Source organism: Talpa europaea (genome assembly GCF_964194135.1).
Source record: "Talpa europaea genome assembly, chromosome: 4".
NCBI lineage: Eukaryota > Metazoa > Chordata > Mammalia > Eulipotyphla > Talpidae > Talpa > Talpa europaea.
Window position 1 is genome coordinate 47,858,624 of NC_140070.1, and position 12,770 is coordinate 47,871,393.

At 34.8% G+C, this 12,770-nt stretch overlaps 1 protein-coding gene across 1 annotated transcript in view; it reads right to left on the reverse strand.

The window, feature by feature from the left end:
- The window catches only part of STAG1 (STAG1 cohesin complex component), a gene marked incomplete at both ends in the record, with an annotated part of 263,904 nt that overhangs the window by 4,821 nt on the left and 246,313 nt on the right, over positions 1–12,770 (reverse strand). The window contains 4 exons of the mRNA XM_084232404.1: positions 2,076–2,190; positions 2,750–2,860; positions 3,933–4,107; positions 6,780–6,985. Coding sequence (XP_084088530.1) covers positions 2,076–2,190; positions 2,750–2,860; positions 3,933–4,107; positions 6,780–6,985 — 607 coding nt within the window. The remainder of the gene's footprint in view (positions 1–2,075; positions 2,191–2,749; positions 2,861–3,932; positions 4,108–6,779; positions 6,986–12,770) is intronic.

The window sequence follows — 12,770 nt, forward strand, 5'->3', positions numbered from 1 at the left end:
AACTGGGAGAACATTTTTGCACCCAACACTAATGATAAAGGACTGATCACAAAAATCTGCAAAGAGCTGATGAGACTCAACAACAACAAAGAAAAGAATCCAGTCAAAAAATGGGCAGAAGAGCTAAAAAGAAACTTCTCTGAAGAGGAAATGCAAATGGCCAACAGGCATATGAAAAAATGTTCAACATCACTTGCCATCAGGGAAATGCAAATCAAAACTACCATGAGATACCATCTTACACCAGTGAGAATGGCACATATTAAAAAAACTAGCAACAACAAATGCTGGCGAGGGTGTTGAGAAAAAGGAACTCTTCTGCACTGTTGGTGGGAGTGCAAACTGGTCCACCCACTGTGGAGAGCTGTGTGGAGATTTCTGGACCTACTAAACATAGAGCTTCCATAGGATCCAGCAATTCCACTCCTAGGTATTTACCCAAAGGACACAGAAACATCAATTCCAAAGAACACCTGCACCCCTATGTTTATAGCAGCACTGTTTACAATAGCTAAGCTTTGGAAACAACCCAAATGCCCAAAAATAGATGACTGGATCAAGAAGATGTGGTACATATACACCATGGAATATTACTCAGCATTCAAAAAAGATAAACACATGCAATTTGCAGCAACATGGATGGCGCTGGAAGGGATCATGCTCAGCGAAATAAGCCAAAAAGAAAAATAAAAATACCGGATGGTCTCACTCATAGCAGGAATCTAGAAAACTTAAATAAGGGACCAGGAAAATGAATAACTATAAGAAAGTGAAAATCAAAATCAACAAAAAACTATGAACCAGAGACACTTTTAGGGGGGCGGGGGCGGGAGGGGAGGGATTGGGGTCAGAATGGGGGGGCTGCAATTGTATGGGGAATATAACAATAAAATTTATTATAAAAAAAAAAAGAAAAAAAAAAAAGAAAAAAAAAAGAAAAAAAAAAAAGAAGATATAAGCACAGAGAAAGACCTTCTGAAGACAAAAGAGGGCCGCCAGGAATCAAGGAGAGAAGCCTCAGAATGAAATCAACCTTGCTCATACCTGATCTCAGACTTCCAGCCTTCAGAATCATAAAATTTTGGTTTTTTAAGCTATTTAATGAGTAGTAGTTGTTACAGCAGCCCTATCAAATTAACACACAGAACGATGAACTCTTCCCCTCATACCTCCATTTCAATTTCTGTTTCACTGGTTTGCTTTCAAGTCATTTCACCTACAACTACTTCAATATGTATCCCTAATTGATGGAAACTTCCCTCCCTCCTCATTAATATTTACTGAGGTGAAGGTGGATTACACTATATCTCTGGGGGTTATAGGTTTAAACCTCTACAAATGTATATTCTCATACCATGCTAACCACCAGTCCCCCAGTAATTCTTCACACTATGTTCTATTGGGCCTCCTTCCCCTCTAGGTGCCTCAGTTTTATAGTCAGATGTCAGTAATTTATTACTGGTATGGTTTTGACTGACACTGAACTATGTTTCTCTGTGTTCTATGTGTGAGACAATCGGCATTTGCTTTCCCCTGACTGATTTTGCTTAGCATTATCCTCTCCAAATTTTAAGATGGAAAAGTTTTAGAAATAAAACTCCTAAACATTATTATTCTTGGTAAAGTAAAAAACCTCCTAAAATCACTGTATTTACATTCACATTCAGATTTATTTACTTCTGAGATGTTTTTTACTTGAACAAATAAAGTCCATATTCTGCAATAGGTTGTTATGTTGGAACACAGTGTATTTATTGTCATGCTCCAATTTAAGGTACAAGGAGTCAGATGCATGTGCTATATTGAAACTGTTTCAAGAAGGTATTAAGAAGGAACCAGTTCTTATTACCAGAATTAAAAATCTGCTTTGAAAGCAGGCTGGAAAAATTAAGCTGGTTTAAATGCCTGCATGAGCACTGTTACATTGGCTTTGACCACTGTGGGTCGATATTACTGCCTTCCCTACTCTCTTTTCCTCCCACAGGATCCTGAAAACAAGAGTAGTATCTCACATCAGTGCTTTCATTACATTGTATCTCTTCTTAACAGAAAAAAAACATATTGAATTTTCTTACCAGATCAATAACCATGGTGTCCTCAAATTCTTCATTCATATCTTCTAACTGGCTCCGGGATGACATCATCACATCTTCAAAAATGGGCTCAGCATCTTCCTCCATTAGGCCCCGACTGATAAAGAAAGGGCACAGTTAGAAAGTTAAATTCAGACTGAGTGGAGTACTAGCTCTTATATTATATCTTCTAATGAATGAAAGCACACCTTCCAATTACAACCTATACCCTTTACAAATTACGATACTGAACACTAAAATTAGTAATCACTGATTTTTTTCACTCAAGATTTCATCTTAGCTTACTAGAAGGAAATATATATATATTTGGAAGTTAATTTAAATGCAATAACAAGTAGCAGTTAACATTTTGTTATGTGTTAATTCCCATGAAAATGATTTATCAATTATTATCCTATATTCACAAATTAGGAACCTGAGGCACAGAAGGCTTTAGAGTTTGCCCAAGGCAACACAGCTGGCAAGTGACAGCACGAGGATTTAAATGCTGAAAACCTCAAGAATCCATTGCCTCTATTCCTATCCTATTCTGCACAGCATATCCTGAGTTTTAATTTTAACTCCTAAGACCAAATACCAGAGAAACCCAAATCGTTCCACAAAATGACCAGTCATCACAGTTATTGTGTTCTTGTGAAACTTGACGTAACACTTACACAGCATGCCTTACTCCAGTTCTCACTTTCATGTAGTTCATTCCTGTTCTGTCCTTCCGATTTAAGTCTTCTAATTTCGGTTGGCCTAACCAAGAGATCTGCATCTGAGGACTAAGAGAGGGTACTATTATTCATTTTGGGGCAACAGATGATGAATTTAGCTAATCAATCCCTTGCTAAGAAGGCCATAATCAGCTGGCCTAATCTTGATGTAGTGGGATTTAACTGGATTTATGACTGGGCCAAGGGAGAGATCATTATAAAAAGGATCTGCCTTAGCAGAATGATGGTAAGTTATCCAAAGAGATCTCAAAGTATCTACTGAAGCAGGTTCTAGTTAGTTGTTAGGTGTGAAGGAAACCAGAATGTCACCTCCAAAAATGCCACTTTGAGAAAAAAATTATTTTGAGATATAGGTAATTAAGAAGCATTAAATGCAGAAAATCTCCCTTTTCTGGAGCTGCACTCCTTATCAGCACAGAGATGGCACCAGAGGAATTTGCAAACAAGCCCTGCCAAACTAAGCCTATTTAAGGAAGATACGGACTACCTCTAGCCCAAACGCTTTGCCTTGTCAATTCTTCACAAATTTGTCTAAAAGATCTAAAAGCTTCCTGCTCTGCTCACTTTTTCAGGCAGGTCTTCATTTTTTTGTGGAGGCTCCCATGGCATATAAAAAAATAATGGAATTTATGTTTTTCCTTCTGTTAATCTATCGACAGTTTAATTTTCAGATCCAGTCAAGGAACCTAACAGGGCTGAGGAAAACTTGTCCTTCCTCTCCAGGTGAATACTCACAAGTGTTCTAGTTGGGCTGCAAGTTCTCTAACGTACAGAAATGTGCTGATCTGGTGGCTCAGAGCTCTCCAGAGTTGAACAAGGAAGGGTATAAACACTTTTTTTTTAAGTTACTTCTGAGATTTGGAGTTAAGCGTATGCTCGGCCAAATCTTCACCTGCACTCTATACTTACTGGCACATGGCCACATGCATAAACTTAATATAAAGTGTTTGCAAACTTAATATAGTCTAAGTTATTTAACTTCTCTCTTCATGGCTTGTTATCTCATGAGTTGATCAATACTATATGCTAATGAATGAGCAAATAAACTTTTTCTTCAATATTTCTGCTTTCTGTAACAGTTAAAGGTATTATGCCATGGAAATTAATTTTCACTACTTACTTGTGTAAAAAGTCGGGTTCAGAACCATGTTCAGACTCAGGTTCCTGAATCTGTTCTCCCATGGGCCGGCTATTTTCTCGCAGTACAGTAGAAGTGAGCTGTGGTGTTGGCAGGGGGCCAGGAGTCTGAATCATGGTGTCAGTCCTATTTAGCCATGTGTTATCCAGACTTTCATCTGTAAATTTCCAGTTAGAGTTGCAGAATGTCATGGGTGCAATGAACTCTGATAGAAGTCAGACGGACAAGTTTGAATCCCAATTTATCATTCGTGTTTTGTATAATTTATTGAATTCCTGAAATTCAGTTTTCTCATATACAAAATGGAGATACTGGGGCCTCCCTGGTGGCGCAAAGCACTGCACTATGAAGCAATCCGCAGCCTCTGCAGCACGAGTTCGATCCCCGGCCAGCCAGGGAGCAACCCACATGGCGCAGCAGACCTCTCCTGACTTGCCTACTGCTCCCCCCTCAGTAGTATACTTCGGTTGATCTGCCCATTCTGTTCCCCATTCTGTCTCTGGTGAATCCTCTCACCCCTCACACCTCTGGCCTGTACCCCAGTTCTCGTATGCATAAATAAATAAATCTTAAAAAACAAAACAAAATGGAGATACTAGTACCTAACCTCAGAGTTGTAAGGATTAAATGAACTAATGTATTACATACATTTGACATACTATTGGTATGTCATCTATATAATTAGATTTAAGTTTCCTCAAAGGATAGGAACTGTTTTTCTGAGGATCATTCAGACACTCAATTATTTTCTTTACATGGGAAGACTTAAAGTATCATTGTTATGTTTTTCCTGTTAAGGGATTTAAACACATAAAATGTATAGTATGAATTGGATTGTCTTTCTTCCCCCATTAGGTCTTAGAGACGTGTGTATGTCTCCTCACTTTGCCATCAAGCATTCCATGTATGAGTGTATTTCTCAGGTTTCCAAAATGTCAGATACATGTGCATATTCTAGATTGGCTTTTCTCTCCCTGGAAATACCTATACATTGTCTAGTTAAGGTCATACCACTGACACTGATGAATCACCTCTTAATCAGCAAAGGTATGTTTCATTTTTTAAAAATTCATACCACTTTTCATTCAGCATTTCAAAACTTTAATACTCTTCCACACTTAAAATTTTATTGACCCTAATAATGGTATCATGTAGGTTCTTATCCTAGTAAACTCATATTACAGCTCTCTACTACATGTCATCTTTTCCTAGAGATATTTCCTAATTCATTAAAACTTTGGTTGCTCTTTCTTATGTTCCCAAAACATCCTGTTTGGCTCATCAGAGAGCATTTACCAAGATGAATTGAAATTAATTGCTTCTCTCTGTATCCCTCAATACTATGATCTAACTTCCAGTATGCAGCACAGTTCTCAGGAAAGTGCTTGGTAAAAACTGAACAAGTGATTTGATAAATGTTTGCTAATATGAATATTACCTCTAAGAAAAGCTCTGAGTAGGGAAAGATATATATACATAAAGTGTGAATATGCTAGCAGCTTTGTGGAGATCCTAACATAGTCTACTCTAGAAGATACTTACAAAACAAAAATTATTGGAATCAATCTTTAGAGGAAAGTTTAAGATAGGGCTTTTTATTTTCATTCTCTAGACCAAAAAGATTTTATGTTCCAAAGCTGAAACTTGAAATCTTTAACATTAATCCTACAAATATTTTCAAATTGCTTATTCTCTTTGAAATATGACTGATGATGGGTAAGAGAATAATCATAAGCACAATGCTGCTGCTGCTGCTGATGACAGTCTGATAACAGCAGCTAACATTTATCACATGCTACCTATGTGTAAGCACCGTGTATGTATTGTTTTATTTGGAGTATCTCATTTAATATTTATAGTAGTTGACAGGATAGGTATGCTGACCATCCTTCATTTGATCAGTGATTGTGGCTTAGAGATGTTAAGTAACATGTTTAAAGTTCACACAAGTGAAAAATGAGAAAACCAGGTTTGTATTCTAGAACCTCTAGTTTTAGAGTTTGTGCTCTTCATCAGTTAAATCAGAAACATTAGATTTAAATTTTAATCAATTTTTGTCCCAGAATTTATCAAAATCAATGTTTTAGGCAGCAAGAGCAGCTCAAAGGTAAACAGAAGGTTGTAAAAAGGAGCAATAGAACAGGACTCAGCTCATTGCCATTTTCTCTTGGTTTAGAAAAAAATTATTAGAAGCATGGAATGAGGGAAGAGTATTTGAGGAAAAAATCTTTTATTTTGGGTTTTCTCTTAGGTTAAGGGGTAATGATTTGCTTTAATAAAGCAAATTTTAGTCTTTTTGGATATATTAATATGTACTATTGATCACATTTTCATGACAATTCAACTCTCCATTCCACACAGTCCATGAGGGGCATAAAATAAATCTAGTCACCACTACTTTCATGCACAGAAATAAACTATTCATCCAAGTGGCAGAAACTGAAAGTTATTCTGGTATATTTAATTTGCTGGAGATATTAACTTACCAGAATTTCTCCTGCATTAGGGTGGATTTTAAGAGACTAACATAACTATCTCATTTGGAATTTTAATGTATTAGAGAACCATGGTATAGGATCAATTTTATAAACTTTTGTTTTCTCTTTTTCTTTGTGCTTATCTTCCTCTGCTCCATTCTCTTGCAACTTGTTTATTCTTGACTCTGTCCCACTTTGAACGCTTTTGACTGAATCTGTTACTGTATATCCAATATACAAGGAAATAATGTGATTAACACTATTTTCCTGCTTTAATAGACTACTTGCCGTTTTAATTAATCTCTGTAATATCAGACAAACTATTTGTCTCATAGTGTAAAGGAAGACTTACCTTCTACTCGTTTTTTGTGAAGTGGGGGTCGTCCTTTCTTATTCCTTACTGAGGACGTTTTGCTGCTGCTACTTCCACTATTCACAGACATTCTGTCATCTTCACCTCCAGTGACCAATGAATTTCTATAGGAGATGAGTGGAAGCCATACATCTTCTCTCCTTTCCATCATCTGCTCCGTAAGGAACTTTTCTAGGTATGAGTGACTAGAAACACAATAAAAGGTGCAATGATTTTCACGGAAGTATTTCATGCATTACTTAATTTTTGTCATAACCTGAGGAAAAATCTTCTAGGAGCATATTGTTAAGTTAGTTACCTTTGGAAATAGTGGCTAAGAATTTAAGATTTTGCTCCACATATTTCTTTAAAACTTTTAAAGAAGAAAATATTACTGTGTGTGTGTTCCTTCTATACTTCTTCCCTTTGTTTTTAAATACCAATGCTGCAATGGTGGATTTTGGAGCTTTGCACACCCTATCAAAACAACTTTTAAATGTGAAATTATAGAAGTCAATCATTTAAAGTGTCTAGAAATTGTTCTAAGGCTATATAGCTAATGGAGAGGCATTTATTCAAAACATCTACTAAATCTTATTAAGAACAGTAAGAATTATAACACTTGAATATGCTCCCTTGTCTTATTCTTTCTTCCCTCACAAGCTCAATGTTATGAAAACACTAACTACTTCAGGAGATTTACTCTAGGAAGATATGCATAAGATGGGGGTGAGGGTGGGGGAAAGGGGTGGGCCCAGGAAGAAAAAGATGAGTTGAACAAATCTATCACAAGCAAGGAAATTCAAGAAGTATTTAATAAAAAAATCTTCTGAAAAACAAAAGCCCAGGACCAGATGAGTTACAAGTGAATTGTATCAAATCTCTAAAGAACTAAGTTTTCTCAACTGTTTTTAAAATACAAGAAGGAATGCTCTCTAATACAGTCCAAGATTATATTATTACCCTAGTACCAAATTAGAACAAAGAGGACACAAGAAAAGGAAATTATAGACCAATATCCCTGGTGAACAATAATGCAGAAACTTCAACAAAATACTAGCAAATTGAATTCAACACTGTATCATGAGGATTGCATGCGATGATCCAAAGTGGTATTTATACCAGAGATGCAAAGATGGTTCAATATGCATCAATCAATCAATCAATGCAATACATTGTATTGATAATAGTAAAGTAAAAATCATATCAATAGATAGAAAGCATTTGATAAGATTCAGCACCCATTTATGATAAAACTCTATAAACAAGATGGGAATAGAAGGAACCTACCTCAGAATAATAAAGGCTGTACATTACAAACCAACAGCCAATATATTACTTAGTGGTGACAAACCTGAAACCTTTCCCTTTAAGAAAGAGAACAAACACGGAGGTCAACTGTCACAACTTTTGTTTTACTTAGATGTTTTGGCAGAGCTATCAGACAGAGGAAATAATGATAAAAGAAGTGAAATTATTACTATTTGCAGACCATGTAATATTATATATGGGAAATCCTAAGGATTCCATAAAAATGTATTAAATAATAGATGAACATAGCAAAATGGAAGGCTACAAATTAACATACAAAAACCCATTGTCTTTTTTTAATACAATGAACAAGAAGCAAAAGAAGATAACTAACTCCATTTATAATTACTTCAAAAAGAATTAAACACTGACAAAAGAATACACATTTTTCTCAAATTCATATGAAACAGTCACCAAGATTGTTTTATTCTGGAACATAAAACGTATCTAGCAAATTTAAAAGAAATCACACAATGTTTGCTCTTAGACCATATGGAATTAAGCTAGAAATTATCAGAGACATAGCTGAAAAATCCCAAAATACGTGGCAATTAAGTAATACTAACACATGGGTTAAAGAAAAAATCTAAAGAGAAATTTAAAAGTATTTTGAACTAAATCAAAATGAAAACACAAGTTACTAAAATTTGTGGGATACAACAAAAGTAGTGTTTGGAGGAAAATTTATAGCATTAAATGCACATATTAGAAAAAAATGATCTAAAAATAAAAAACTGTAACTGTACCTTCTACTTTCATAAACCGGAAAAAGGTGACCAAGTTAAAATGGAAGAATAATAAAACTAGAGTAGAAGTCCATGAAACTGAAAACCGGAACTCAATAGAAAAATTGGTAAAAGCAAGAACTGGCTCTTTTCTTGAAAAATGAATAAAATTGACAAGTTTCTAGTGAAGTAAACTAAGAAAGAGGACACACAACATGGTATCAGAAATTAAAGTGAGCATATTACTGTAAGATTCCATGGAAATTTAAAGGAATATTATTAACTATAAGTTTTGAAAATTTAGTTTGTATTAATTTTGTGTTAATTTTGAAAATATGAGGAAATAGATCAAATTCCTAGATACATACAAATTGCCAAAACTTACAAGACGAATCCTCAAAAAAACTTGCACAGGGATGTTTATATAGCAGGTTTTTTCCTAACTGCCAAAAGTTGGACACAACCAAGAGTAGGTGATGGACAAATAAACTGTGGTACATCCAGACAACAAGTTACTAATCTTTTATTATTAAATAAAAGGTGATCTGACAAAGTTCTCTATTCTATGATTCTAATCCACTATGTAACACTCTGGGAAAAGCAAAACTATGGAAATAAGTAAAAGGATTAGTGCTTGATAGGCTGGGAGGAAGAAGGAAGTAGTGATAAATATATGGAACATTGAGGATTTTTAGAAAAGTCAAACTACTCTGTATGACACCATAATGTGTATATATCATTATACATTTTCCTAAACCCCCAGAATGTATAGCAAGAGTGAACTGTAATGCTAACTATGAACTCTGAGTACTTATGATGTGTTGAGGTTAGTTTATCAATTGTATCAAGTGTACCACTCTGGTGGTGGATGTTAATAATGGAAGAAGCTGTGCATATGTAGAGTATAGAAAGCATATGGGACTTCTCTGTACTTCCCCCTTCAATATTGCTATGAACATAAAAAGAGTCTAAAAAATAGAGTTAAAATAAATAATAAAACAAATTCATATGCTACCTTATTAGTCTAGAATTCTACACACGTCCAACATGGCCTATGAAGAATGTAAAGCAAATATAAATATGCTTAAAGAAAATCATTTCTAAAGAGTAAGAAGTATAACAACAATCTCTTATCAGGAAGAGAAAAATGAATAAAAGATAGAAATGATTTTAAAAATTTAACAAGAACAAAATGGAAATTCTGCAACTGAAAAGTACAATTTTAAAAATTAAAAATTCACTACAGGTACTCAGTAGTACATTTGAGCTATTAGAAGAGAGAATCAGTGATGTTGAAGATATATTGAGAGATTATATATACATTTTGAAGATCAGAGAGAAAGAACTGAAAAAAGTTTGAAAGAAATGTTCAATATCATTACGTGAACTGACACATGAGTAATGAGAGTGTCAGGAGAAGAAGAAACAAAAACTTGAAAAAATAATAGTTAAAACATTCTACCTTTGATTTAAAAAAAATTATGTATACATATTCAAAGCTCAACAAACTTTAAGCAAGATAAATTCAAAGAGAGCCACAATACAAACAGGCAAAATGTTGAAAATCCAAAGATGAATAAAAAAACATCCTGAAAGCAGTAAGAGAAAAGTAACTCATTACACAAGTAAACTCCAGTAAGTTTAGTTTGTGCCTTCTCATCAGACACAATGGAGGCTGCTAAACAGCAGGATAACATAGTCTCTGTGCTGCCAGTAAAAATACTATCAAACAAGAAGAGTTACCTAGCTTATAATTATATTTCAAAGCTAAAGATTAAATAAAGGAAAAGCTAAGAAAATGTGCTGCTTGTTAACCTGCTTTTCAGGAAATACTAAAGGGAGATCTTCAGACAGAAAGCAAATGAAAGCATAGTAATCTGAATTTAGATGAAAAACAGAATGCTGATAATTACTAGGTATATTTAAGAGACAATATAACATCACATTTGCATATCCTTTCATTGAACCGATTTAAAAGGCAATTTATAAAACAATATGTATCACTGTATTGTTTGGTCAATAACATAGAAATGTAATGTATTTCACAATACACAAAATGTGGGTGGGAACAAAGCTGTATTGTAACAAGGAAACCATACCAATGACATTTCAAATCACAACAAGAAATAAAGAGAACCAGATATGGTAAATAATAAGGTTAAGGGCCTCCCTGGTGTTACAAGGGGCTGAGTGCAGCACTATGAAGCTGTCTGCAGCCTCTGCAGAGCAAGTTCGAACCCCAGCCAGCCAGGGAGATACCCACAAGGCGCAGACCTCTCCTGACTTGCTCACTGCTCCCCTTAGCAGTGTACTTCAGTCTATCTGCCTGTTCAGTTCCCTGCTCTGTATCTGCTGAATCCTCTCACCTACCACACCTCTGGCCTGTACCCCAGTTCCTGTATGCATAAATAAATAAAATCTTTAAAAAATAATGTTAATATAACAATTCTATAAATACATACTTGGATCCCTTCTCTCATCTTATTTAAAAGACCTATTATATCAAGTAATAATGATAATAATTTAATGTTTGCAACACATTTAGATACAGTATGCATAGCTAGCACAAAAAAGGGAGTGAGGAAATGGTACCATGTAGGAGTAAAGTTTTTCTATTTCCATAGAATAAATATAAAGTAAAATTTGGTAAGATGCGTACTGTAAGAAAGAAGACTGAAAAATACAAATAAGGATTTTCGAAGGAATTAAAATGTTAATATCAAAGAAGGCAATACAGGAGGATATACAACCATTAGATTATAGAAAAAATAAATATGTACTTTGAGATGAATAATAAATATGTGAGATACCAAAAGTTATGGGATGTATCTAAAGCAGTGCTCACAAAAAAATGTGTACCAGTAAATGCATATATTAAAAGATTTTTCAAACTAATCCATCCTCTCCAGTACTCAACACCGCTTATTCTCTAACCTATTATCCTCTTTTGGTGCCTGGAATTCTTGTTTATATGTTTATCTGTGTCTCCCTGTTACAGAACAGCTTTGTAGGCAAAACTTTTTTATTATTCACTATCTTGCCATATTAGAATAATAGTTATAGACTGAGCATGTTAGATAAGTAATAAATATTTTCTGATGAACATGAAGTCTACAGTTTTCCTTAAGTCTATCAATCATATTCATATAAGCTTCACCTGTCTCCAAATTTCTGATCAGTTAGCATATTATAACGGACTCACCTTCCTATCAATTTATAGAATTTGAAATCTAGTACCACTCAAAGCTTCATGGTTTGTTCTAAATAAAACTTATTCCATCAAAAAAATGAGAATTGCACATACATTCTCTTTAAATTATCAATAATCAAAAATAGAAAATGGGGAAAATCATCTTAAAACAAGTCAAATAAAAAATAAAACTAGGCCCTCCCTGGTGGGCAGGGGTTAAGCACAGCACTAAGAAGCTGTCCACAGCCTCTGCAGCACTGAGTTCGATCCCTGGCCAGCCAGGGAGCTGACCCCCACACCCGCTGCTCCCCTCAGCAGTGTATTTCAGTAGATCTACCTATTCTGCTCCCCATTCTCTCTCTGGTGAATCCTCTCATCCCCCACACCTCTGGCCTGTACCCCAGTTCTTGTATGAATAAATAAATATATCTTAAAAAATATATTAAATAAATGGGCAGTAGATATGAAGACAATTCACTAAAAAGGATATCCAGATCAAAAGATAAATGAAAAAAATGTTAATTGTCATGTCTAATAAGAGACAGAGAGGTGAAAATCACAATGAGATACTATCTCATGCCCATGCTAATGGCACAAATTAAAAAAATCCTCCAAGTGTTGGAGAGGCTGCAAAGAAAGAGGAACCCCATTATGCTGTTGGTGGGAATATAAAATGGTGCAACCATTATGGAAAACAATCTGGATTTACCTTAGAAATTTAAAAATGAAAATACCTTATGACCCAGCAATCGCACTCTTGACATA